At 43.7% G+C, this 27,461-nt stretch overlaps 1 protein-coding gene across 1 annotated transcript in view; it reads right to left on the bottom strand.

The window, feature by feature from the left end:
• LOC129693893 (sodium- and chloride-dependent neutral and basic amino acid transporter B(0+)-like) overlaps positions 1-27,461 on the bottom strand; it is a 62,145-nt gene that overhangs the window by 10,073 nt on the left and 24,611 nt on the right. The window contains exons 7-10 of the mRNA XM_055630631.1: positions 22,857-23,085; positions 13,952-14,077; positions 4,872-4,990; positions 900-999 (exon numbers count right to left, since the gene is read on the bottom strand). Coding sequence (XP_055486606.1) covers positions 900-999; positions 4,872-4,990; positions 13,952-14,077; positions 22,857-23,085 — 574 coding nt within the window. The remainder of the gene's footprint in view (positions 1-899; positions 1,000-4,871; positions 4,991-13,951; positions 14,078-22,856; positions 23,086-27,461) is intronic.

Raw genomic sequence — 27,461 nt, 5'->3', positions numbered from 1 at the left:
AATAATCAATGGAAACAGGATGAACTTAAGCTCAGTTTTGAGTGTCATAGCAAAGGGTCTGAATACTTATGTAAATGTGATATTTCAGTTATTTATTTTTATTTACATAGCAAAAATTTCTAAATACCTGTTTTTGTTTCTTCATTCTGGGGTATTGTGCGTAGATTGATGATTTAAAAAAAATGAATTTAATCAATTTTAAAATAAGGCTGCAACGTAACAAAATGTGGACAAAGTGAAGGGGTCTGAATACTTTCTGAATGCACTATATGTGACCAAGAATTAATTTGCAGCAAATACTTCAGTTAAAATATCCAGTACCTCAGCAATACAAGGGGTCATGAGCAAAGGACACAGAAGGTTATTGTGTCTTGTGAATATGGAATGAAATGGCAAAAGGCCTTGGCGGTTGAGGACAATACTTTTATTCTGTAGATGAAGTTAAGTAGATTCACATTGTGTGTACTGTCTCTGTGTAATCTACTATCACATTATTTTTAATTAAGTATGATTGTGCTATGTATAGTAAGATTTTTATTGAATTGTAAGCAAAACAAGGAATTTCACTGTACCGAGGTGTATGTCTCAATAATGGATGACCTGCCCCTCCTTTCTTCCACCTTGCCCCCCCCCCCCCTCTCTTCCAGCTTTCCCCCCTTGCCCCTATAATCAGAGGAAGTGTCCCGACCCGAGACGTCCATGTTCTCCAGGGATGCTGCCCGACCTGCTAAATTACTCCAGTACGTTCTATCTTTTTTCCCCACAATAAAGTAACACTGAACCATTCAACATCACCCTAGTAACTTTGAAGAAACCCAAAGATGCTCTTCTTGGGTTTTTTTCAGACAAATTACTTTGTTTTTGTTTTGTCGCTTCCCATGTTGTCTCGGCACACCTACCATAGATCCAGCCCAGGCCGATGAGTTCCAGAAGAGCCACTGTCATGAGAATCCACCCGGCACAGAAATGATCAAGTAAGTTGATCCAGTAAATCCCAGCCTAAAATTAAACATGAAATTTGATACATAGATAGGCAAGTACAGTACAGGAACGGGCACTTTGGCCCACTATATTTGTGCTGAACATGATGCCTAGCTGGACTGACCTCATCTACCTGCATATGATCCGTATTTTTCTATTCCCTGTGACTATCTAAAAGCCTCTTAAACACCACTATCATCTGTCTCCACTGTCACTCCTGACAATTCGTTCTGGGTCCCACCACCCTCTGGGAAAAAAAAACTTGCTCTGCACATTCCTATTAAACTTTCCCTCTCTCATTTTATAGCTATGCCCTCCATGTTGGAGATTTCCACCATGGGAGAAAGGTTCTGATCTGTGCTTCTTATAATTTTATCGTCTTCCCTTAACCTCTGAAGTTCCAGAGAACGCAATCCAAGTCTATACAACTCCATGCAGCAGAAACCCTCTAATCCAGGCAGAATTCTGGTAAACCTCATCTGCAACCTCTCCAAAACATACCCAGTAACTAAATTTCATCCTTAGCAAATTACTTAATGTGTTGATATGGAGTTAAAATGGCATCCCTGTGTGTTGTCTGAAGCTTTGTGGGATACGCACAGCGACAGGCATGATGAGCTGGGGTCCAGCTTGGTGGCTGTACTGCTCAGAGAGACAAGATCAATTTTACACATGACAAATCACTCACCCAATGTTTTTATTCTGGGTATATTATCCTGTGTTATCATGAAATACTACTTTGTTGATTCCATTATTTCCACAAAGCATAGAAGGGGGCATCTCAGTCAATCTATGCCTCCATTAGCTTTCCCCTTAACTTATTCTCTCCACATTACCATCAATAAACTCAATAACCAACACGTCTTTCGGAGACCTGCATGTAGGTGGAAACTGGAGCACCCAGAGAAAAGCATTGTAGTTACAGGGAGAGTGTGCAAACTCGACACAGACAGTTCTGAAGATCAGCATTGAACAGGCACCACTGATGACGTGAGGCGGCAGCTCTACCAGCTGCATCACTCTGCCAACTATTGCTCTGCTTTTGAAATGGCCCCCATTGCTCAAATAAATTGTCTTATCAGTGGGATAGAGGAATAGAGACATAAAATACAGATAAAGGCCCTTCAGCCCTACTCAGCGGTGACTAGTGGGGTGCCACAATGCTCAGTGCTGGAACACCAGTTATTTACAATATAAATGATTTAGACGAGGGAATTACATTTCCACGTTTACGGATGACACAATGTTGGGTGGCAGTCTGAGCTGTGAGCAGGATGCTATGAGGCTGCAGGGTGACTTGGATAGGTTGGGTGAGTGGGCAGAAGCATGGCAGATGCAGTACAATGTGGATAAATGTGAGATTATCCATTTTAGTGGTAAGAACAGGAAGGCAGATTATTACCTGAATGGTGTCAAATTAGGAAAAGGGGAGGTGCAACAAGACCTGGGTGTGCTTGTATATCAGTCACTGAAAGTAAGCATGCAGGTACAGCAGGCAGTGAAGAAAGCTAATGGCATGTTGGGCTTCATTGCGAGAGAATGTGAGTTTAGGAGCAAGGAGGTCTTACTGCTGTTGTACAGTGCCCTGGTGAGATCCCACCTGGAGTATTGTACGTAGAAAAGAACTGCAGATGCGAGTTTAAATTGAAGGGACACACAGTGGATAATGCTGGAGTATCTCAGCAGGACAGGCAGCATCTCTGGAGAGAAAGAATGTATGACGTTTCAGGGAAGACCCTTCTTCAGACTGGCATTGGTGAGACCGCACCTGGAGTATTGTGTGCAATTTTGGTTTCCTAATTTGAGGAAGGACAATATTGCTATTGAGGGAGTACAGCGTAGGTTCACCAGGTTAGTTCCCAGGATGACGGTGAAAGAGCTAATAGTTAAATCTAAAATGGAGTCGTTCTTCTACAAAAGCATGGACTAATAGAACAAAAGAATGGCTCGGTGCCAAGTCTGAATGACTTTGTAAATTATATGAAACAATATGGAAGACAGGTTGTCTTTTCAATAAAGACGTTAAGATGGCAGCCTGCAGTAATAACATGTGCTTCTCCAAGGCCATAAAGAAGCCAAGATTGAAAAAAATAGCTGAATCTCCAGAGATAAGTATGGAGAGGGTTTGTAATTGGATGAGCTCGATTTGGCCCCAGCTTTCGTATATTCTGAAATGCTACAGAATCCTTCAGTCATGCCATATTCAGACTTGGTAGGATTGTTTTACTGATAAGAATAATGTATAATTGTGCTAACTCTCCTTTGTTCTGTGAGTGGGAGCACGAGAAGCACTGAGCAATGTTTGTGCTCATTGTAATCTCGCCACTTCCGTCTCACGAATCAATTAAAGATTGCCATGGTCTACCTTCAACGTTGTTGCTATCTGCTTTTTAAGAAGCTAACTTTCACAACGGGACTGACATATTGTGAACGAATGGGTCGACTGGGCTTGTATTCACTGGAATTTAGAAAGATGAAAGAGAATCTTATAGAAACATATAAAATCTTAAAGGATTGGACAGGCTAGATGCAGGAAAAACCCTTGATGATGGGAGTGTCCAGAACCAGGGGTCACCGTTTAAGAAAAAGGGGTCGGCCATTTAGGACTGAGATAAGGAAAAACTATTTCACCCAGAGAGTTGTGAATCTGTAGAATTCTCTGCCACAGAAGGCAGTGTAGGCCAATTCACTGAATGTTTTCAAGAGAGAGTTAGATTTAGCTTTTGGTCTAAAGGAATCAAGGGATATGGGGAAAAAGCAGGAATGGGGTACTGATTTTAGATGATCAGCCATGGTCATATTGAAAGGTGGTGCTGGCTCGAAGGGCCGAATGCCCAACTCCTGCACCTATTTTTGAATGTTTCTATACTTCATCTGTGCCAACCATGTTGCTCCATCTAACCTAGTCACATTTGCCTGCATTTGGTCCATATCTCTCTAAACCTTTTCTATCCATATACCTGTCCAGGTATGTCCATTTTACGTTGCTTCTTCTGGGCACAACCAGTCAGTATGAAACTGGCTGGCACCGTGGGTGGAGACCGGGCTAGTCCAGACCGGGCTAACCAACAGCCCTGTCTGGACTGACGGGATACCAGCGCTGCTTCTGGCCATATTTCCCGCAAGCCCAGGCAGGTTAACCTGGAGAGATGTCACCCATCTCTCAAAACATGGGGGGGACGTGTCCCCTCTGGCCCCCCCGGGTTTTCCGCCCTTGGTAGATAGGGTTTGGAGGTCATAATATCAGTGTGATTGAAGGATCAGCACTCGGATCTGAGGGACGGTGGCTGGGATTGGGGAGGATTGGATGGAGGTGCCATGCCATGTCGAGTTCTGGGATTGGAGGAAAGCTGGTTGAAGTGTGATGGAACAGAGTTGTTAGGACGGGAAATAAAATACAGGGTGATCTATGTTTCTGACTGGATCCCAGAGACCATGTGAAGGGCTAGGAGATGATCAGAGCATGAAACAGATGTATGGATAGGAAGGGTCCGGAGGGCTATGTGCCAAATTGCAAGTAAATTGCATGGTGAGATCACAGGAGAGATGTGGGCTGGCAGTGGAGGTGAGGGATTGAACAAAGACTCAGGGGTTCCCGAGGGGAATCAGGGAGCTGACACTAGGAGTTTGGATGGATGCATCCGGAGGGATTGTCAGAGCTGGGCTTGGGGTAAATTATGGGGACGGTTGGACACATCACGAGGCATTGACAGATGGAGTGGTGTAAAGTGGATCACTTCATGGATTCCCCGTCCCCACTCAACGTGTCACAATGGTGGTGGGGTAAAATTCTATGGGGCTCGTCTTTAAAATCCAACCCATCAAATCCAAACCCACCCAGTTTTCGCTACTTGTCCGTTAGCATTTAAATGATCATGGAGAAAACATACCTGTGTCACATATACAAGGCCAAGGACATAGAATGACAAACAAATGGCGATCGTCACAGAAAGGCGCTTTGTCCGAAGAAATGAAGGGAACATGTCCAGCAGAATTGTTATGCTTGTTTCTGATGAAAGAAAGTATAAAATGAGAAGACTGATTAATTGTTTGTAACACATAACACAAATTGGATAGAATGTGATCGATGAATTCTTGGTTCTTGGTTTCCTGGACCTCCAAAAATATTCCAAATGGAATTTAAACTGGAGGTGGTGGGGGTGGACTTAAACAAAAAAGGTTTCTTGGAGAAATAGAGCTACCTTAAATTTAGTTGCGTCTGTTTGAGTAACTATGGTAGGGTGAAGACTATGGTGTCAGCGGGCCTGAATCGCACATCCTCCAACAGCAGCCCTGAGATGGTGGTGCGGTAGGCGAGCGTCTCTTCATCCTCTCGCAGGGCGGCCAACACGACCGTGTAGTCAACACCTGGGGCCAGAGCATGGATGGCATTGATGGCGGTGAAGCACATCGCATCTGCGACCTGGTTGCTCGTGCCTGCGATATGCTGGACGCAAGTTGTAGGTCAGGTGGCGCTGCTGTCGGGCTGACCAAGGATCAGACACTTTGACAAAGGCAAACATGAGAGGCTTGTGATCAGTGAAAGCTGTGAAATCCCTGCCTTCGACGAAGTAGCGGAAATTGCCGGATGGCCAGTTAGAGAGCAAGGAGCTCCCGGTTGAAAACACTGTACTTCTGCTTGGTCTCAGATGACGACTGAAAAAGGCAAGGGGCTGCCAGCTTCCATCGATCAGTTCCATCACTCCACCCACGGCTGTGCCAGTTGCATCAACCATGACAGCTGTTTGGCCATGGATGTACTAGCATCTTTGCCCTTACCATCGCCTCCTTGGAGTTGTTAAACGTGGTCATGGCCGTGTTGTCCCAAACGAGCTCTTTCGGCTGGTTGGCCAGGGCCTTGAACAGCGATTGTATGATCCTGGCGGCTGCTGGCACGAAGCGGTGGTAGAAGTTGACCATGCTCATTGACAAACTCTTCACAGTAGAGGATTTGGCAAACTTGTGAATGGCCTCGACCGTGGTCGGGAGCGGGACCGCTCCATGCTGGTTGATGTGGAGGCCAAGGAAGTTGATGGAAGTGAGGCCAAACTGACACTTGGCAAGATTGATGACCAGTCCATGCTCGTTGAGCCTCTGGCAGAGCTGCCGGAATTATGTGCGGTGTTCCTGGCGAGAACAGTTGGCGACGAGAATGTAATCGAGATAAATTAACACGAAGTCCAGCCCGCAGCCCACCATGTCCATGAGCCGTTGGAAAGCTTGGGCAGCGTTTTTGAGGCCGAAAGTGATGCTAAGGAACTCAAAGAGCCCGAATAGGATAATGAGGCCTGTCTTGGGGATGTCGTCTGGGTGGACCGGAATCTGATGGTAGCTGTGTACCTGGTCGATCTTGGAAAAAACCTTGTCATCGTCCAGGCTTGCCGTGGTCCTGGATGTGGGGGACAGGGTACCGGTTGGCTGTTGTGACCTCTTGAGACATAGAAACATAGAAAATAGGTGCAGGAGGAGGCCATTCCCCTTTATTCTAAGACCGTGGCCCCTGGTTCTGGACTCACCCAACATTGGGAACATTTTTTCTGCATCTAGCTTGTCCAGTCCTTTTATAATTATATATGTTTCTATAAGATATCCCCTCATCCTTCTAAACTCCAGTGAATACAAGCCTAGTCTTTTCAATCTTTCCTCATATGACAGTCCCGCCATCCCAGGGATCAATCTCGTGAATCTACGCTGCACTGCCTTAATCACAAGGATGTCCTTCTTCAAATTAGGAGACCAAAACTGTACACTATACTCTAGATGTGGTCTCACCAGAGCCCTATACAACTGCAGAAGAACCTCTTCACTCTAATACTGAAATCCTCTTGTTATGAAGGCCAATATTCCATTTACTTTCTTCACCTCCTGCTGTACCAGTAAGCCAACTTACAGTGACTGGTGTACAAGGAAGCCCAGGTCTCGCTGCACCTCCCCCTTACCTAACCTAACCCCATTGAGATAAAAATCTGCCCCCTTGTTTTTGCCGCTAAAGTGGATAACCTCACATTAATCTATATTATACTGCATCTGCCACGCATCTGCCAACTCACTCAACCTGTCCAGGTCACCCTAAAACCTCCTAACATCCTCTTCACAGTTCACACTGCCACCCAGCTTTGTGTCATCCACAAACTTGCTAGTGTTGCTCCTAATTCCCTCTTCCAAATCATTAATATATATGGTAAACAGTTGTGGCCCCAACACGGAGCCTTGCGGGACTCCACTCGCCACTGCCTGCCATTCTGAATATGGACCTGTTCACTCCTACTCTTTGCTTCCTGTCTGCCAACCAATTTTCTATCCATGTCAACACGCAACCCCCAATACCATGTGCTCTAATTGTAGTCACCAGTCTCCCGTGCGAGACCTTATCAAAGGCTTTCTGAAAGTCTAGATACACACATCCACTGGCACCCCTTCATCCATTTTACTTGTCACATCCTCAAAAAATTCCAAAAGATTAGTCAAGCATGATTTCACTTTCATAAATCCATGTTGACTTGGACTAATCATTTTACTGCTATCCAAATGCCCCATTATTACCTCTTTAATAATTGACTCCAGCATCTTTCCCACCACCGAAGTCAGGCTAACTGCTCTGTAATTCCCCGTTTTCACTATTTCTAGAGCCGCCTCCCTGAGGACCCTGGGATGCAGACCATCAGGCCCAGGGGATTTATCACCCTTCAGTCCCATTAGCCTACCGAATACTATTTCTTGCCTAATGAAAATTTCTTTCAGTTCCTCTACCCCATTAGATCCTCTGTCCTCCAGTCCATCTGGGAGATTGTTTGTGTCATCCTTAGTGGACAGATCCGAAGTACCTATTCAACTCTTCTGCCATTTCCTTGTTGCCCATAATAATTTCACCCATCTGCCTTCAAGGGACCCACATTTGGTTTTGCTACTCTTTTCCCCTTAACATATTGAAAGAAGCTTTTACTGTCCTTCTTTATATTCCTGGCCAGCTCTTCGTGCTTCATCTCTTCAACCCGTATTGCCCGTCTTGTTTCCTTCTGTTGTCCTATGAAAGTTTCCCAATCCTCTGGCTTCCGGCTATTCTTTGCTGTGTTATACATCTTTTCTTTTAGTTTTATTCTATCCCTAACTTCTCTTATCAGCCACAGTTGCCTCCTACTCCCCTTAGAATCTTTCTTCCTTTTTGGAAGAAAATTATCCTGTGTCTTCCGGCTTATGCCGATAAATTCCTGCCATTGCTACTCCACCGTCATTCCTGCTAGGATCCCTTCCCAGTCTACCTTGGCCAGCTCCCCTCTCATACCTTCATAATCCCCTTAGTCCAACTGCATCACTGACACTTCCGATTTAACTCCTTCTCAACTTGCAGATGAAAACTAATCATATTATGATCACTACCTCCAAGCAGTTCCTTTACCTCAAGTTCTCTTATCATATCTGGTTCATTGGACAACACTAAATCCAGAATTGCCTTGTGTCTGGTCAGCTCTATTACAAGCTGCTCTAAGAATCCATCTCGGAGGCATTCTACAAACTCTCTTTCTTGGGGTCCTGAACCAACCTGATTTTCCCAGTCTACCTGCATATTGAAATCCCCCATCACCACAGTGGCATTACCTTTGTTACATGCCAGTTTTAACTCCTGCTGCAACTTACACCCTACATCCGGGCTACTATTTGGGGGTCTGTACATAACACCAATAGTGTCTTCTTGCCTTTACTATTCCTCAAATCAATCCACAGTGACTCTACCTCGTCGGTCCCTATGTCTTTCCTCGCAAGGGACTGAATTCCATCCCTCACCAGCAGAGCTACCCCCCCCTCCTCTGCCCACCTGCCTGCCCTTTCTATAGGATGTATAACCCTGAATATTAAGTTCCCAGGCCCGATCCCCCTGCAGCCACATCTCAGTAATCCCCACAATGTCATATCTACCAACCTCTAACTGAGCCTCAAGCTCATCTACTTTACTTCTTATACTTCGCGCATTCATATACAATACTTTTAATTCCTTACGCATCTCACCTTTCACATCAATCCCTATTACACTTGGCCATACTCTCCTATCCCTTTGTGAGCTTCCTTTCCCGTTAATTCTGGGGTCATTAACCATCTGTTTACTCTCTTTCCCTTTAACTCCGTCCTCAACTATACCACTTGACACTCCACCCCCCTTATTCAGTTTAAAACCACCCGTGTAGCAGTGGCAAACCTGCCTGCCAGAATGCTGGTCCCCCACCTTTTAAGATGCAATCCGTCCCTTTTGTACAGTTCCCCCTTACTCCAAAACAGATCCCAGTGATCGAAGCATCTAAAACCCTGCCTCCGCCACACATTCAGGTCCCGTATCTCCCTGTTCCTGCTCTCGCCAGCATGAGGAACTGGAAGCAAACCAGAGATAACAACACTGGAGGTCCTGCTTTTCAGCATTTTTCCGAGCTCTCTAAAGTCACGCTGCAGAATATTCATCCCCTTCTTTCCGACATCATTTGTACCGATCTGCACTACCACTTCTGGCTGTTCACCTTTGCCCTTGAGGATTTTCTGCACTCTATCCGTGACATCTTGGATCCTGGCACCAGGAAGACAGCACACCATCCTCGAATCCCGTCTGTTGCCGCAGAAACCCCTGTCCGTATCTCTCACAATGGAGTCTCCAACTACAATGGCGTTGCCTGACGTTGGCCTCTTTGGTTTTGGCTCAACAGCACTTTTTGCTTCACAAGCCAGACCGCCGCTCAGTGTGATAACGTCTTCTGTCCCGACAGCTTCTAAGTGGGTGAACCTGTTCACAAGAGGTACAACACCCGGGGACCTTTGCATTCCATGTTTCCCTCCCTTTCTCACCGTCACCCACCTTCTCTCTTCCAGTACCTTAGGTGTAACAATCTTACTGTAGGACTTGTCGACGAACGACTCAGTTTCCTGGACAAACCTGAGGTCATCCACTTGTTTCTCCAGTTTCCAAACACGGCCCTTCAGGAGCTGTACCTGGATGCACTTCTCACATTTGTAACAGTCAGAAGCACCAGCAGTGTCCTTGACCTCCCACATACTGCAAGCATCACACTGAATCAGCTTGCCTGACCTCCTTCTTTCATCTCTACCTCTTCAGCGTTTTGCGTATCCTCCTTTCATCAGCCTCCTCGCCGATGACTCTCGAGCCAAAGACTAACAATTTTCTCGCAGGGCACTTCCCTCACTGTCGCTCCCTGAGAGCCGTCTTGCTAATATTGACTGCTAAATTGCCTAATTTACCAATTTACAAACCAAATTCCTCAGTTTTAAACTGTTTTTCCCCTCTGACTCACTTCTAACTCTCCTCCCACTCTGGCTAGAGCCAATCAGTGCTTTCTCCTGCTTCTCTTTGTTGCTATTGCTTCAAAATCCATGGGAGCACTGAGATGGTGGCAGTCCCCACGGGGTCTCCAGCCCCCAGACGCTTTGGGGACCATGTGAAGCGGGGATGCCCACGGGCTGTCTGAGTGGCGCACTATGCCCATTTCCACCATCTTGCGGAACTCGTCTTTGACCAGTTGGAGCTTGTCGGAGCCTGCGTGGAATGGCAGTCCATTGGAGGGGATATGGTGCTTCACACCATGCTTGGTGCTGGCCGTTATGAATTGGGGAGATATGATGTCAGGGAAATCGGCCAAGATCCTGGCGTACTCGTTGTCGGAGAAGGTCACCGACCCGAGGTGGGGCACAGTCAATTCGGCGTGGCGCAAGGCGATCGACTCAGATGTCTCAGAATTAACGAGACATTGTCCTTTCACGTCAAGCAGCAGGGAGTGCGCCCAGAGGAAGTCGGCGCCCAGCAGCAGTAGCGAGACATCGGCAATGGTAAATGTCCACTTGAATCGACAAGAGTTGACATTGAGTGGGATCGTGCGGACCCCATATGTTCTGATGTTGCTGCTGTTGGCGGCAGTCAGGGGAGGCACCTTCTTTCCGGAACAAATGTCAGTGCCCGAGGGGGGCAAAACACTGGCCTGGTCAACGATAAAGCGCCGCGCTGAATGACGATCCCAGGTGTAGAGGAGGCGATGTTTTTGGCCGGCCACAGCTGCCACTACTGATGGCCGGCCAGGGCGTTTCTCTCATGCGTGCAGGGTGGTCCCAATCGGCGGGCCTCAGAGCCCCGCCTTTGGTGGTAGTAGCACCACTTGTCTTTGCTGGCGCCGTTCGAGGCCGACATCACTGCCGCACCTTCTGTGGAGGCTGGGGCCGCCCGTATGACCTGCCGAGGCACAGCCGCCACCTGATTGATGGTGGCCCACCCTACTGTTTGGCCTGCCGCAACATGTCCGCACGGGATGCCAACCGCCAGGAGTCGGTGAAATCGTCATCCGCGAGAGGCAGGCAAATGCCCTCAGGAATCTGCTCGAGGAAGACCTCGTCGAAAAGGAGGCAGGTCTTGTGTCCAGCGGCTGAGACCGAATGTATCCTTGAAGCGCATCTCGATCCCTTCGTACTTGGTATCAGCTGGTGGCTGGCGAAGGTGATCGAGGAGGCGCCCGGCGGTTTCCTGGCCCAGTGCATTGACCACGTAGTACTACTTGGTGACATCAGCAGTTATCTGGCAGATGTGGAATTGGGCTTTGGCTTGTTCAAACCACACGGGGCCACAGAAGGTGGGCAGTTTGAGTGAAACTGCATTCTGCTGATCTGGGTTGTCTCCTCCAGGCATGATGAAATCCAAAAGAGGCCGTATTGGATCATCGGCGTCACCACTGAACAGGTTCGCGTGTTGTATAAATACTCAGTTTAATATTTAAACGATACAGCTCAACAATTAGTACAAAAGGGCAAGATGTGTGTGTATGACTGACTTGGCAAATGACATTCCTTGTATGTTGCAAAACATACTTGGCTAATAAACTATTATTGTGATTATGATTGTGATTGATTAACGTGTTGACTGCGAAGTGAAGACTAGCTCCGTCAACTGCACCCCGTCAGCTAGATTAAATTAGATTAGATTAGATTAGATTCAACTTTATTGTCATTGCACAAATACGAGTACAGGTACAACGAAATGCAGTTTAGCATCTAATCAGAGTGCAAAGTAGTAAAAATACTGGTTAAAACAATATGTACAATGTGGATGAATTAAACAAGTACATAGGCAAATAAATATATACAGATAAAAGAGTATAAAAGATAGCTAGCGTCGGGCCTGTGAGTTCAGCAGGGTAATGGTATTTTGGAAAAAGCTGTTCCTCAGCCTGCTTGTGCGAGACCTGAGGCTCCTGTACTGCCTCCCTGACAGGGCATCGATGATGTGATGAGCGGTTTTCACCACCCATTGCAGTGCCTTCCTGTCAGCTGTTGTGCAGCTGCTGTACCATACCATGGAGCAGGTGGTCAGGATGCTTTCAATGGTACAGCGGTAGAAGACAGGATCTGGGGGGACAGGTGAACTTTCTTAAGCCTCCTCAGAAAGTAGAGGCACTGCTGCGCCTTTTTGATCAGTTTGGTGGTATTGAGGGACCAGGACAGATCCTCTGAAATATGTACCCTGAGGAATTTGTAGTTGGAGACGCGCTCCACCTCAGTCCCGTTTATGTGGATGGGGGTATGTCTGCCACCTCTGATCTTCCAGAAGTCTACGATGCTTTCCTTCGTCTTCTTTGAGTTGAGGACGAGGTTATTGTTGGTACACCAAGCTGCCAGGTGTTGGACCTCCTCCCTGTAGGCTGATTCGTTATTGTCCCTGATCAGTCCTACCACCGTGGTGTCATCGGCGAATTTTATGATGGCGTTGGAGCCATACATAGGGACGCAGTCATGGGTGAAGAGGGAGTAGAGGAGAGGGCTGAGCACACAGCCCTGTGGCACGCCGGTGTTCAGTGTCAGAGTGGAGGAGGTGAGGTTGTTGATCCTAACAGACTGTGGGGTCTGTTGGTGAGGAAATCCAGTGTCCAATTGCAGAAGGAGGTGATGATGCCAAGTCTGCTGAGTTTGGTGATCAAGCTAGCGGGGATGACAGTATTAAATGCGGAGCTGAAGTCGATGAACAACAACCTGATGTAGGAGTTGTTATTGTCCAGGTGGGTCAGGGCAGAGTGTAGGGCCGCAGATATGGCGTCCTCTGTAGACCTGTTGGGCCGGTAGGCAAACTGATGGGGGTCCAGTGTGGGAGGGAGGCTGGATTTGAGGTGAGCCAAGATCAGTCGCTCAAAGCACTTCGCGATGACGGGGGTGAGTGCCACTGGGCGAAAGTCATGGAGACTCCCTGAAGCTGACTGTTTGGGCACTGGCACAATGGTTGAGATCTTGAGGCAAGTAGGGACGACACCCTGGGCCAGTGACAGATTGAAAATGTCAGTGAAGACCAGGTATAGTTGTCCAGCACATGCCCTGAGCACACACCCGGGGATGCCATCAGGGCCGGCAGCTTTGTGCTTATTCACTTTGCTCAGTGCATCTTGTACAGCAGAGGTGGAGAGACTGAGGGGTTGTTCATTCGGATGTGGAGCAGCTTTGATGGCTGGTGTTTTATTGTCCCGATCAAAACAAGCATAAAAGTAGTTTAGCTCGTCAGGAAGGGAGGCGTTGACTGGGAGGGGGGGTGTTAACTTTATTGTAGTCGGTAATGGACTTTATTGTTAACTTTATTGTGGTCGGTAAGCTGGCCACCCAGGTTGGCGTTGATTGGTCGGCCAAGATCACGCCAGGTCCACGCGATTTCTTGAGTTCAACCAACAACGGTTCGAGACCAAGCTGGCTCGGCCCGAAACACTATACTCATTATTTGATTTCATAAACCCAATATCATTGTGACTGATTCTCAGGTAGGGGTGGCTGTTAAAGTCTTAAATGGGTTTGTGTCTGATGCTGGTGGGCAAAAGAGGGTCATGGTGTTAGCACTCAAGATTATTGGCCAATCATTCATCCACCAGCATCATTCACAGTAACTCTTCACTTTTCTGCTATCAATCAAGAAAGCTGGAAAACCACTGGCTTAGTGAAGTAACATGGCTCTTACCCAGAGCGGCAAACTGACTGTCGAGTCCCAGCGTGAGCAGCATGAAGAAAAATAAAACGGACCATAGAGGAGCCCATGGTAACTGCGCAAGAGCCTCTGGGTAGGCAATGAAAACCAAACCGAAACCTGAACAGTGAAACAATGGAAATGGTGCATTAAAGATTGAGAGAATCTCTCTCTGACTGATACTTAAAGCATAATTTTAGAACGTCCCAACTCTTTTACTCAAGCCCCCAGTCTATGAAGGCAAGATGTTTTTTCTCATCTCGGTCGTAAAAGATTTCCCCCTTATCCTTAAACTGTGTGACCCCTTGTTCTGGACTTCTATAAGATTTCTATAAGATCCCCCCTCAATCTTCTAAATTCTAGCGAGTACAAGCCGAGTCTATCCAGTCTTTCTTCATATGAAAGTCCTGACATCCCAGGAATCAGTCTGGTGAACCTTCTCTGTACTCCCTCTATGGCAAGAATGTCTTTCCTCAGATTAGGATTCCAAACCTGTACGCAATACCCCAGGTGTGGTCTCACCAAGCCCTTGTACAACTACAGTAGAACCTCCCTGCTCCTATACTCAAATTATTTTGCTATGAATGCTAACATACCATTCACTTTCTTCACTGCCTGCTGCACCTGCATGCCTACTTTTAATGACTGGTGTATCATGACACCCAGGTCTCGTTGCATGTCCCCTTTTCCTAATCGGCCACCATTCAGATAATAGTCTACTTTCCTGCTTTTGCCACCAAAGTGGATAACCCCACATTTATCCACATTATACAGCATCTGCCATGCATTTGCCCACTCACCCAGCCTATCCAAGTCACCTTGCAGCCTCCTAGCATCCTCCTCACAGCTAACACTGCCCCCCAGCTTCGTGTCAACCGCAAACTTGAAGATGTTGCATTCAATTCCCTCGTCCAAATCATTAATATATATTGTAAATGGCTGGGGTCCCAGCACTGAGCCTTGCGGTACCCCACTAGTCACTGCCTGCCATTGTGAAAAGGACCCGTTTACTCCTACTCTTTGCTTCCTGTCTGCCAGCCAGTTCTCTATCCACATCAATACTGAACCCCCAATACCGTGTGCTTTAAGTTTGTATACTAATCTCTTATGTGGGACCTTGTCGAAAGCCTTCTGAAAGACCAGATATTACACATCCACTAGTTCTCCCTTATCCACTCTATTAGTTACATCCTCGAAAAATTCTATAAGATTCGTCAGACCTTTCATAAATCCATGCTGACTTTGTCCAATGATTTCACCACTTTCCAAATGTGCTGTTATCCCATCTTTAATAACTGACTCTATCAGTTTCACCACTACCGATGTTAGACTAACTGGCCTGTAATTCCCCGTTTTCTCTCTCCCTCCCTTTTTAAAAAGTGGGTTTACATTAGCTACCCTCCAATCCTCAGGAACTACTCCAGAATCTAAAGAGTTTTGAAAAATTATCACTAATGCATCCACTATTTCTGTGGCTACTTCCTGAAGTACTCTATGATGCAGCCTATCTGGCCCTGGGGATTTGTCGGCCTTTAATCCATTTAATTTACCTAACACCACTTCCCGGCTAACCTGGATTTCACTCAGTTCCTCCATCTCATTTGACCCCCGGTCCCCTGCTATTTCCGGCAGATTATTTATGTCTTCCTTAGTGAAGACAGAACCAAAGCAGTTATTCAATTGGTCTGCCATGTCTTTGTTCCCCATGATCAATTCACCCGTTTCTGACTGCCAGGGACCTACATTTGTTTTAACTAATCTTTTTCTCTTCACACATCTATAAAAAACCGTTTGCAGTCAGTTGTTATGTTCCCTGCCAGTTTTCTTTCAGAATCTATTTTTCCTTTCCTAATTAAGCCCTTTGTCCTCATCTGCTGGTCTCTGAATTTCTCCCAGTCCTCTGGGATGCTGCTTTTTCTGGCTAATTTGGCCGAATCATTCTTCGCTTTGATACTATCCCTGACTTCACTTGTTATCCACGGATGCACTACCTTCCCTGATTTATTCTTTTTGCCAAACTGGGATGAACAATTACTGTAGTTCATCCATGCCGTCTTTAAAATGCCTTTCATTGCATATCCACCGTCAACCCATTAAGAATCAATTGCCAGTCTATCTTGGCTAATTCACGTCTCATACCCTCAAAGTTACCTTTCTTTAAGTTCAGGACCCTTGTTTCTAAATTAACAATGTCACTCTCCATCCTATCCACCCATGTTGCCAATTCAGGGTGCTATGGATGCACTGCAAGGTCTCTGTATACATCAATGCTTTTAAGTACCCTGTCACATTATTTTTTTGTTACTACATGACTGAGTTTTCTTTCTTTAGATTTGACAGAGAAATTCAACACAGCTTGGAACTGTTACTGCCCTTGAGCCAACTCTCTAAGCACTTGCAATGTGCAGATTAGTAGCAGGAATAGTTCTGACCCCCCTTTCAGTCATCTCGCCTTTAAGAAGATCATGGCTGATATGATTATAATTGTAGCTCTGCGTTCCCATTAACTCCAAAGTCCCACATGGCAGGCTTCTGCAGAAGGTGAGGTGCTCTTGGGATCCGAGGTCTCTTGGCAAACTGGATCCAATATTGGCTCTGTGATGGTAGGCAGAGGATAGTGGTGGATGGGTGTTTTTTCGGCCCAGAGGTGGCATCCAGCTGAGATCTCCACTGGGACCTTTGTTGTTTGCTATCAATATAAATTACTTGCTTGAGAATGTGGGGGTATTACGAGACGTGAGGATGGTCTGTTGCCTCCCTGGTGCCAGGGTTCATGATGTCACAAGCCGAATTCAGAACATCCTCGAGAGGGAAGGTGAACAGCCGGCAGTAGTTGCGCACATAGGCACAAACGACATCGGGAATAAGAGGAAGGAGGTTCTGCAATGTCAGTTCAGAGAGTTGGGAAGAAGACTGAAAAGCAGGACTTCTAAGGTGGTTATCTCTGGATTGCTTCCAGTACCTCGTGCTAGTGAGGACAGGAACAGAAAGATAAGGGATCTGAATGTGTGGCTGAGGGGCTGGTGCAGGGAGCAAGGCTTTAGATTTATAGACCACTGGGATCTCTTCTGGGGTCACGTGTACGAAAGGGACAGGTTACACCTTTAACTGGAGGGGGACCGACGTTCTGCCAGGCAGTTTTCCTAGGGCAACACGTGTGGGTTTAAACTAAATAGTGGGGGGGAGGGATTGACAAAGTGGGAGTATAAAGATCGAGTTGAAGGGGAAGTGAGTACAGGAAAAAGTACAAAAGATTCTCAAATTAATGGGAAGGAAAGTTCGAGAAGAGATAAAAGAGTAAGGTCAGGGCCAATTGCGAGGGGGGAGGTGAATACAGAGGTCAAAGTGTTGTATATGAATGCGCGAAGTATAAGAAATAAAGTGGATGAGCTTGAGGCTCTGTTACTACACTTCTGTTACTACAGAAACTACATTTCGTTTGAACCTCATGTGAGGTTCAAATGACAAATAAAGGTATTGTATTGTATTGTATTGTATTGTATTGTATTGTTAGAAATTGGCAAGTATCATGTTGTGGGAATTACAGAGACATGGCTGCAAGAGGGCCAGGGCTGGGAACTGAATATTCAAGGACAGACAGGTGGGCAGAGGAGGTGGGGTAGCTCTGTTGGTGAGGAATGAAATTCAGTCCCTTGCTAGGGGTGACATTGAAACAGGAGATATGGAGTCAGTTTGGAAAGGACTAAGGAATTGTAAGGGTAAAAAGACCCTAATGGGACATCAGCAGGCCCCCAAACAGTATCCAGGATATAGGGTGCAAGTTGAATCAGGAGTCACAATTGGCATGTAGCAAAGGTAATGCTACCGTTGTTATGGGAGATTTCAACACGCGGGTAGACTGGGAAAATCAGGTTGGTACTGGACCCCAAGAAAGGGAGTTTGTGGAATGCCTCTGTGATGGATTCTTAGAGCAGCTTGTATTGGAGCCTACCAGGGAGAAGGCAATTCTGGATTTAGTGTTATGTAATATAATATAACAATATAACAATTACAGCACGGAAACAGGCCATCTCGACCCTTCTAGTCCGTGCCGAACACGTATTCTCCCCTAGTCCCATATACCTGCGCTCAGACCATAACCCTCCATTCCTTTCTCGTCCATATAACTATCCAATTTATTTTTAAATGATAAAAACGAACCTGCCTCCACCACCTTCACTGGAAGCTCATTCAACACAGCCGCCACTCTCTGAGTAAAGAAGTTCCCCCTCATGTTACCCCTAAACTTCAGTCCCTTAATTCTCAAGTCATGTCCCCTTGTTTGCATCTTCCCTCCTCGCAGTGGGAAAAGCTTATCCACGTCAACTCTGTCTATCCCTCTCATCATTTTAAAGACCTCTATCAAGTCCCTCCTTAATCTTCTGCGCTCCAAAGAATAAAGCCCTAACTTGTTCAACCTTTCTCTGTAACTTAGTTGCTGAAACCCAGGCAACATTCTAGTAAATCTCCTCTGTACGCTCTCTATTTTGTTGACATCTTTCCTATAATTAGGCGACCAAAATTGTACCCCATACTCCAGAATTGGCCTCACCAATGCCTTGTACAATTTTAACATTACATCCCAACTTCTATACTCAATGCTCTGATTTATAAAGGCCAGCACACCAAAAGCTTTCTTTACCACCCTATCTACATGAGGTTCCACTTTCAGGGAACTGTGCACAGTTATTCCCAGATCCCTCTGTTCACCTGCATTCTTCAATTCCCTACCATTTACCAGGTACGTCCTATTTTGATTTGTCCTGCCAAGATGTAGCACCTCACACTTATCAGCATTAAACTCCATCTGCCATCTTTCAGTCCACTCTTCCAACTGGCATAAATCTCTCTGTAGACTTTGAAAATCTACTTCATCTTAGTACTTCTACTTCTATCTTAGTATCATCTGCATACTTACTAATCCAATTTACCACACCATCATCCAGATCATTGATGTACATGACAAACAACAGTGGACCCAACACAGATCCCTGTGGCACCCCACTAGTCACTGGCCTCTCCAACCTGACAAACAACCATCCACCATTACTCTCTGGCATCTCCCATTCAGCCACTGTTGAATCCATCTTGCTACTCCCACCATTAATACCCAACCATTGAACCTTCTTACCAACCTTCCATGAGGAACCTTGTCAAAGGCCTTACTGAAGTCCATATATACAACATCCACTGCTTTACCCTCATCAATTTCCCGAGTAACCTCTCTTCAAAAAAATGAAACCGGATTTGATAAAGGAACTTGTGATTAAGGAGCCAATAGGAGGTAGTGACCATAATATGGTCAAGTTTAATCTACAATTGGAGAGGGAGAAGGGTAGATTGGAGTGTCAGTGTTACAATTGAATAAAGGGGACTATGGAGCCATGAAGGGAGGAGCTGGTCAAAGTTAACTGGAAAGATACCATGGCAGGGATGATCATGGAAGAACAATGGCAGGTATTTCTGGGAATAATACAGAAGGTGCAGGATCAGTTCATTCCAAAGAGAAAGAAAGATTCCAAGGGGAGTAAGGGGTGACCTTGGCTGACAAGGGACGTCAGGGACAGTATAAAAAATAAAAGAGAAGAAGTACAACGTAGCAAAGATGAGCGGGAAGCAAGAGGATTAGGTAATGTTTAAAGAGCCACAAAAGATAACTAAAAAGGCAATACAGGGAGAAAAGATGATGTACGAAGGTAAGCTAGCCAAGAATATAAAGGAGGATGGTAAAAGCTTCTTTAGATATATGGCAAGGAAAAAATTAGTTAAGACCAAAGTTGGACCCTTGAAGACTGGAAACGGAGAATTTATTATGGAGAACAAGTAAATGACAGACGAGTTGAACAGGTACTTTGGATCCGTCGTCACTAAGGAGGACACAAACAATCTTCCTGATATAGTAGTGGCCAGAGGATCTAGGATCACGGAGGAACTGCCGGAAATCCACATTAGGCAGGAAATGGTGTTGGGTAGACTAATGGGAGCCCAGTCGACCCATTCTTTCATCATACATCAGTCCCGCCATCCCGATAATTAACCTGGTGAACCTACTGAACTCGATTAATAGCAATAATGTATTTCACCAAAATTGACCGAAGGGACTGCAGGCTGATAAATCCCCAGGGCCTGATGGTCTGCATCCCAGAGTACTTAAGGAAGTGGCTATAGAAATCATGGATGCATTGGTGATAATTTTCCAATGTTCTATAGATTCAGGATCAGTTCCTGGGGATTGGAGGATAGCTAATGTTATTCCACTTTTTAAGAAAGGTGGGAGAGAGAAAACAGGGAATTATAGGCCTGACATCGTTGGTGAGGAAGATGCTGGAGTCAATTATAAAAGATTAACTAGCGGCACATTTGGATAGCAGTAACAGGATTGGTCTGAGTCAGCATGAATTTACGAAGGGGAAATCATGCTTGATAATCTTCTTGAATTTTTGGAGGACATAACTAGAAAAATGGACTAGGGAGAGCCAGTGGATGTAGTGTACCTGGACTTCCAGAAAGCATTTGATAAGGTCCCACATAGGAGATTAGTGTGCAACATTTTGGCACATGGTATTGGGGGTAGAGTGCTGACATGGATAGAAAATTGGTTGGCAGACAGGAAACAAAGAGTAGACATAGAAACATAGAAAATAGGTGCAAGAGTAGGCCCTTCGAGCCTGCAATGCCATTCAATATTATCATGGCTGAACATACAACTCAGTATCCTGTACCTGCCTTCTCTCCATACCCCCGATCTCTTTAGCCACAAGGGCCACATCTAACTCCCTCTTAAATATAGCCAATGAACTGGCCTCAACTACCTTCTGTGGCAGATAATTCCAGAGATTCACCACTCTCTGTGTGAAAAATGTTTTTCTCATCTCGGTCCTAAAAGATTTCCCCCTTATCCTCAAACTGTGATTTAAACTGTGTAAGGATTAACGGGTCCCTTTCAGAATGGCAGGCAGTGAAAACAGGAAAGCTGACTATTATCTAAATGGTGGCCGATTAGGAAAAGGGAAGATGCAACGAGACCTGGGTGTCATGGTACGCCAGTCATTGAAAGTAGGCATGCAGGTGCAGCAGGCAGTGAAGAAAGCGAATGGTATGTTAGCATTCAAATCAAAAGGATTTGAGAATAGGAGCAGGGAGGTTCTACTGCAGTTGTACAGGGTCTTGGTGAGACCACAACTGGAGTATTGCGTACAGTTTTGGTCTCCAAATCTGAGGAAGGACATTATTGCCTTAGAGGGAGTGCAGAGAAGGTTCTCCAGACTGATTCCTGGGATGTCAGGACTTTCATATGAAGAAAGACTGGATCGACTCGGATTCTACTCGCTAAAATTTAGGAGATTGAGGGGGGATCTTATAGAAACTTACAAAATTCTTAAGGGATTGGACAGGCTAGATGCAGGAAGATTGTTCTCGATGTTGGGGAAGTCCAGGACAAGAGGTCACAGCTTAAGGATAGAGGGGAAATCCTTTAGGACCGAGATGAGAAAAACATTTTTCACGCAGAGAGTGGTGAATCTCTAGAACTCTCTGCCACAGAAGGTAGTTGAGGCCAGTTCATTGGCTATATTTAAGAGGAAGTTAGATGTATCTCTTGTGGCTAAAGGGATCAGGGGGTATGGAGAGAAGGCAGGTACGGGATACTGAGTTGGATGATCAGCCATGATCATATTGAATGGCGGTGCAGGCTCGAAGGGCCGAATGGCCCACTTCTGCACCTATGTTATATGTTTCTATGACTAGTGGGGTACCGCAAGGCTCGGTACTGGGATCGCAGCTACTCCTGTGTCAGCGCGATCAAGGGACCAATTGAGGTTGCTCACACTGACACAGGAGTAAGCTCCACCGCCGGCTGTCCTGTTATCCATCGTCCGCTGACCCGCTCTTGAGCTGGTCCCCTCACTGTCCGGTCTACATTGAAAGACACGGACTGGGCAGTGAATGCCATGCAGTGTCACCCAGCGCAGCAAGTGAGGCCATGTCCTGCAGTCGGAATTTAAGGATTTGCGGGAAGTGGCTGACTTGAGCGAGGCTGGCGAACGGCAGGAGAGAGGTGTTCAGACGGTGAGCACTGCCAGACGTGAGTGGGCCGGCAGAAGTCGCTGAGGTGGAGGCGGGTTTCGCTGTCCTGTCGTGGCGGCCGCTTGCAGCCACCTGAGCTACTTCCCTCCCCGGCCACAATGTGATGGCTCCACGACCGGAGCTCCGCTCCGTAAAAACATGCCAAGAAACTTTTGCTGCGCATGCGCAATAGGCTGCTGCGCAGCACATGCACGCAGTCCACGTTGCAAAGGCAGAATCTCAGCTGCCTTCAGCTCCCCTTGTCATTGAATGCTTGAAGCAGGATCAACGGCACATGAGCTGCACATACTTTTGCCTATTATATGTACTGCGGATGAAAGGCATGGGATAATTATGCCTACTTCAGAGATCGATCTCTTAGGTAGGCATAATTGGCCCGTGCCTTTACTATTTATATTTAATTGTTACCATTTTATAATTTGTTAGTGTAACCTAGTACCAGTGTTAACACAGAACAGTACAGCACAAAACCTGGCCCTTCGACCCTCAATATGTGTGCCGAACATGATGACATATTAAACAAATCACATCTGCCTGCCAAGTGATCCATATCTCTCCATTCCCTGCATATCCATGTGTCTATCGAAAGTCTCATAAATGCCTCCACTTCCAGCCCTGGCAATGCATTCCACACACTCACACCCTCCATGTAAACAAAGACTTCCCTGCACATCACCAATTGTTGTATTACTTTGGGACTTAAGATCAATTCCTACAAGAAATATGGTGTAGTTTTGTACAATTTCTCATGTGATGGAGGATTGGTTTCAGAAAAAGGGCCATACCTGGGTGATCTTCGCTGAATTTGCTTTACCTGACTGAGCGACTTCTGAAACAGGCTTATCCTGTACGTGAGCCATGTGTCCCAGGACGGAGAAAATGACAAATCCGGCAAACACACTCGTGGCATAGTTCACTACACAGACAATGATGGTGTCTCTGTAACAGTTGTTGTGGAATTTGTTGTAGGATGATAGGGTTATTAGACTGCCGGAACCCACTGCTAGCGAATAAAAAATCTGTGTTGCTGCATCTTTCCAGACCTGTTGCACAGATGGTAAAATTAGTCTGCATTGCAAAATTTTACTCAAATAAATTACATGTTTTTCTTTTTTTGTTTTGTTTATTTTATTAGAAGTTAATACAGTACAAAACAGTACAGTGGAACCTAATTTTAGGTGCCAACTATGTAATACCATAATGCATTCTATGTACAACCTCTAGTTTTATGTTATGAGAAAGAAGTAAGCAAGACAAGAAAAAGAAAAGAATAGAAAGAGGAAAAAGTGGAAACATAGATGGTAGAGAGTAGAAAAACGTGAAGTGTGTATATAAAAAATAAAAAAGAAAGAGAGAAAGTGGAAAGTAGAAATAGAAGAGAAGGCCCCTTAAAAGAGAAATTTTCAAATCTTTATTCGGAGATGTAGATCTATCCGCGTCATGAACTGAAATCAGCAATCTTTATGGTACCGCTGCATCACATGATTCCAAAAAGTCGATGAAAGGAGACCAACTCCTTAAGAATTGGTCATATTTATCTATTAGTCGGAGTCTCATTTCTTCAAGGCGTGCTATGTCCATCATATTCCTAATCCACATTTTAACAGTTGGTATGGTTGTATTTTTCCAAAATGTAAGTATCAATTTCTTTCCAATTATTAACCCATAATTAAAAAAAGCATTTTATCAATTTTAAATTGGTATCTTCTCCTATTATTCCAAATGTAATCCATTCCGTTTTGGGTTCTATTCTTGACTTGAAAAGCTTTGTAAATATATCAAATATATCACTCCAAAATGTATTCAACTTTGTACATCCTATAAATGAATGTGTTATATTAGCGTTTTGAAACAAACATTTATCGCATCTGGGAGAGACGTTTGGATAAAATTTATTCAAACTCGTTTTTGAATAATATAGTCTATGTAATAATTTGAATTGAATTAAATTATGTCTTGCATTAATAGAACAGTTATGTGTATTCATCAAATACTTTTCCCATCTATCCTTCGAGATCTTTATCATTAGCTCATGTTCCCAATCTTCCCTTAGTGCTTCTGTTGAGGGTGATTCTCTATTTAATATATTATTATAAAAGTATGATATTATTTTTTGTGAATCAGCCTTAATATTCATTGCTTCTTCTAAAGGGTCTAAAAATATTGTTTGAAATCTATGTGTATATTTCTTCATAAAGTCACATACCTATATATATTTAAAATATTGATTACCCTTCAATTTAAATTTTAATTTTAATTGTTGAAATGATAACAGTTTGCCCACTTCATACATATCCCCTACTTTCCCAATCCCCAGTCTATCCCATTGTTGATATGTGTTGTCGATGAGAGAAGGTTTGAATGCGGGGTTGTTCAATAGTGGGGTTAGTACTGATAAATTATTTAATTTCAAGGATACTTTTATTTGTTTCCAAATTCTTATTATATTGTGAATAATTGGGTTCTTCTTATATATTATACTATTCAATTTTATCGGTGAGAGCAGGATCGTTCCTATATCGTGCGGATAGCACTCCTCTTTCTCCATTCTTATCCACTCCAACTGCTGAGTGGAACTATCCAGCCAGTACATTATGTTCTTAATATGCACTGCCCAGTAGTAATACATAAAGTTAGGTAATGATAAACCCCCAACTTCTTTAGATTTGCACAAATGCTTTTGTTGGATTCTATGTGTTCTGTAGTCCCATATAAAATTAGTGATAGTGGAATCTAGTTTTTTGAAAAAATATTTTGGAATATATATTGGGATCGCTTGAAACAAATATATTAATTGTGGTAAGAAAGTCATTTTTATAGCGTTAATTCTACCTATCAATGAGATAGGTTTTCCAAAATTTAATCGTATCATTCAGTTTATTTAATAGTGATATAAAATTGGCACTAAATAATGATTTGTGTCTTCTCGTAATTTGAATACCCAGATACTTGAATTTTTCTGTTGCAATTTTGAAGGGGAATTTTAGTAAGTGTCTCGAATCCTGTGGTTTTAAAGACATAATTTCGCTTTTATTCCAATTTATTCTATATCCTGAAAAAGAGCCGAATTCCTCAATTAGTGTTAATAAGGTGGGTATACTCGTTTGTGTATTAGTAATATATAAAAGGATATCATCAGCATATAATGAAATTTTATTCTTTGAGTCCTTGGTGTTATATCCGTGAATATTCGGGTGATTTCTAATCCTTTCGGCCAGCGGTTCTATCATAAGGGCAAATAGCAATGGTGATAAGGCACACCCTTGCCTATTACCCCTTGATAAGTAAAATTTTGGAGATAGCATATTGTTAGTTAATATTTTTGCCGTAGGTCTATCGTAAAGTAGTTTAAAGTTGTTAGCAGCGTAACAACTGAAATATCTTCATTGTCCTCATTATGAGAGTACATTATATTGAAAAGCCTTCTCAAATTATTAAATGATTGTCTTTTGGGTATAAATTGCATTTGATCTGCCTTTATTAAATTGTTAATATAATTATTTAGCCTTCTAGCTAGAATCTTTGCTAAAATTTTCTGATCCGTATTTAGAAGTGAAGTAGCTCTAAAAGAACCCGGTTCATCTAAATCTTTATCTTTTTTTGGTATAAGTGTTATTGTTGCTTCTGCTAGGGTTTCTGGTAGTTTATTTTCAGTATAAGCCTGCATGTATAAATTGAATAATCTTGGTACGATTGACTCCTGAAATCTTTTATAAAATTCATTACTAAAACCGTCTAGTCCTGGGGTCTTCCCATTTTTCAGGGAGTTTATTATTTGTTTTATTTCTTCACTAGTAATCCGTGCTCCTAATTGCTCTTGTTCTAAACTATCCAATTTTGGGAGCTTGCAATTATCTAAAAAAATTGTAATTTTACTTACATCTGTATTTATTTTAGATGTATATAAATTATGATAAAATTGGGCAAACCTCTTATTAATATCCTTAGACAATGTTAGAAACTCACCATTATCCGATTTAATTTTATTATTAGTTATTTCCTTTTCTCGTTGCTTCAGTTGCCTCGCAAGTAGTTTATGTGGCTTATCCCCAAATTCGAAGTGTGCTTGTTTTGTAATTTGGAATAATCTTATTACTCTAGCCGATAGTATTCTATTGACGTTATATTTCAATAAAGTTATCTTATTATGTTTATTTATGGTTGGGTCAGTTGCATTGCCCAGTTCTAGTAATTTTATTTTCTGTTCTATCCGCTGAAGCTCTCTTTTATTTTCCTTATTTTGAAAACTTTGGTAAGAGATTATGACACCGCGAATATATGCCTTGAAGGTTTCCCATAATAGCGGTGCAGAAATACCCGGCGTGTCATTTATTTCGAAAAAAAATTTGTTTGTTCTTTTATATACTCATAACCCTGCGGGTTATTTAATATGTGTGCATTGAACCTCCAAAAAGGTTTTATACTCGGCATTCCCTCAATTTTAAGTATAAAAGTCAATGGTGAGTGATCAGAAATAATACTATTATGTTATGATGGATTATTCATATACGGGATCAATTTTGTGTCCAATAAGAAATAGTCAATTCGCGAATAAGTTTTGTGAACTGATGAATAAAATGAATATTCCCTACCACTTGGATTTGCTATTCTCCAAACATCAGCTATGTTATTATTTTTTATATAAGTATTTAAAAATTCAGAGGTCTTAGTTTTAACAAGACGCTTCCCTAGCTTTATTGATTTATCTAAGTATGGGTCTATAACACAGTTGAAATCTCCCCCCATTATTATATTTTGAAAATTATGCTCTGCGATTAAATCTATTATTTTCCTAAAAAATTGTGAGTTATCAAAATTAGGCGCGTAAATATTTATCATAGTTAATGGTGTATTGTAAATTTCTCCCGTGACTATAACATATCTTCCCTCTTCATCAGATATGGATTTCTTTAATTTAAAAGGTATGCCCTTCCGAATTATAATGGCCGTGCCTCTTGCTTTAGAGGTGAATGAGGAGTAATAGGTTTGACCTATCCAATTTGCCTTTAATCTGATCTGAGTTTGTTGTTTCAAATGTGTCTCTTGTAGGAAAGCAATATCCATATTTAATGATTTTAATTGTGCCAGAATTTTACCCCTCTTAATTGGCTCATTCGCACCTCTGATGTTCCAACTACAGAAGGAGAGACCTCCGATATTTATTTGACTATTATCTTACATTGGCTATTATTACCAGACTGTATGATTCATGTGATGCAGCCAAGTACCTCAGAATCCCGAATCCAGAGTTGTCCTTCATAATTTCTACAGTAGTTCTACATCTCCTGACACTATTAAACATAATTAAGGGAAAGAGAAAAACATAAAATAAAGTGTACATAAAAATTATTGAGTCATACAACACATAATTGTGAATAAACAAAAAAAGTGAATGTAATTTATCAAAAAAGCGATAAAT

The sequence above is a fragment of the Leucoraja erinacea genome, unplaced genomic scaffold (assembly GCF_028641065.1).
Source record: "Leucoraja erinacea ecotype New England unplaced genomic scaffold, Leri_hhj_1 Leri_462S, whole genome shotgun sequence".
Taxonomy (NCBI): Eukaryota; Metazoa; Chordata; class Chondrichthyes; order Rajiformes; family Rajidae; genus Leucoraja; species Leucoraja erinaceus.
The sequence above is the reverse complement of the archived record's forward strand: the minus strand, read 5'-3'. Positions and strand labels throughout refer to the sequence as shown.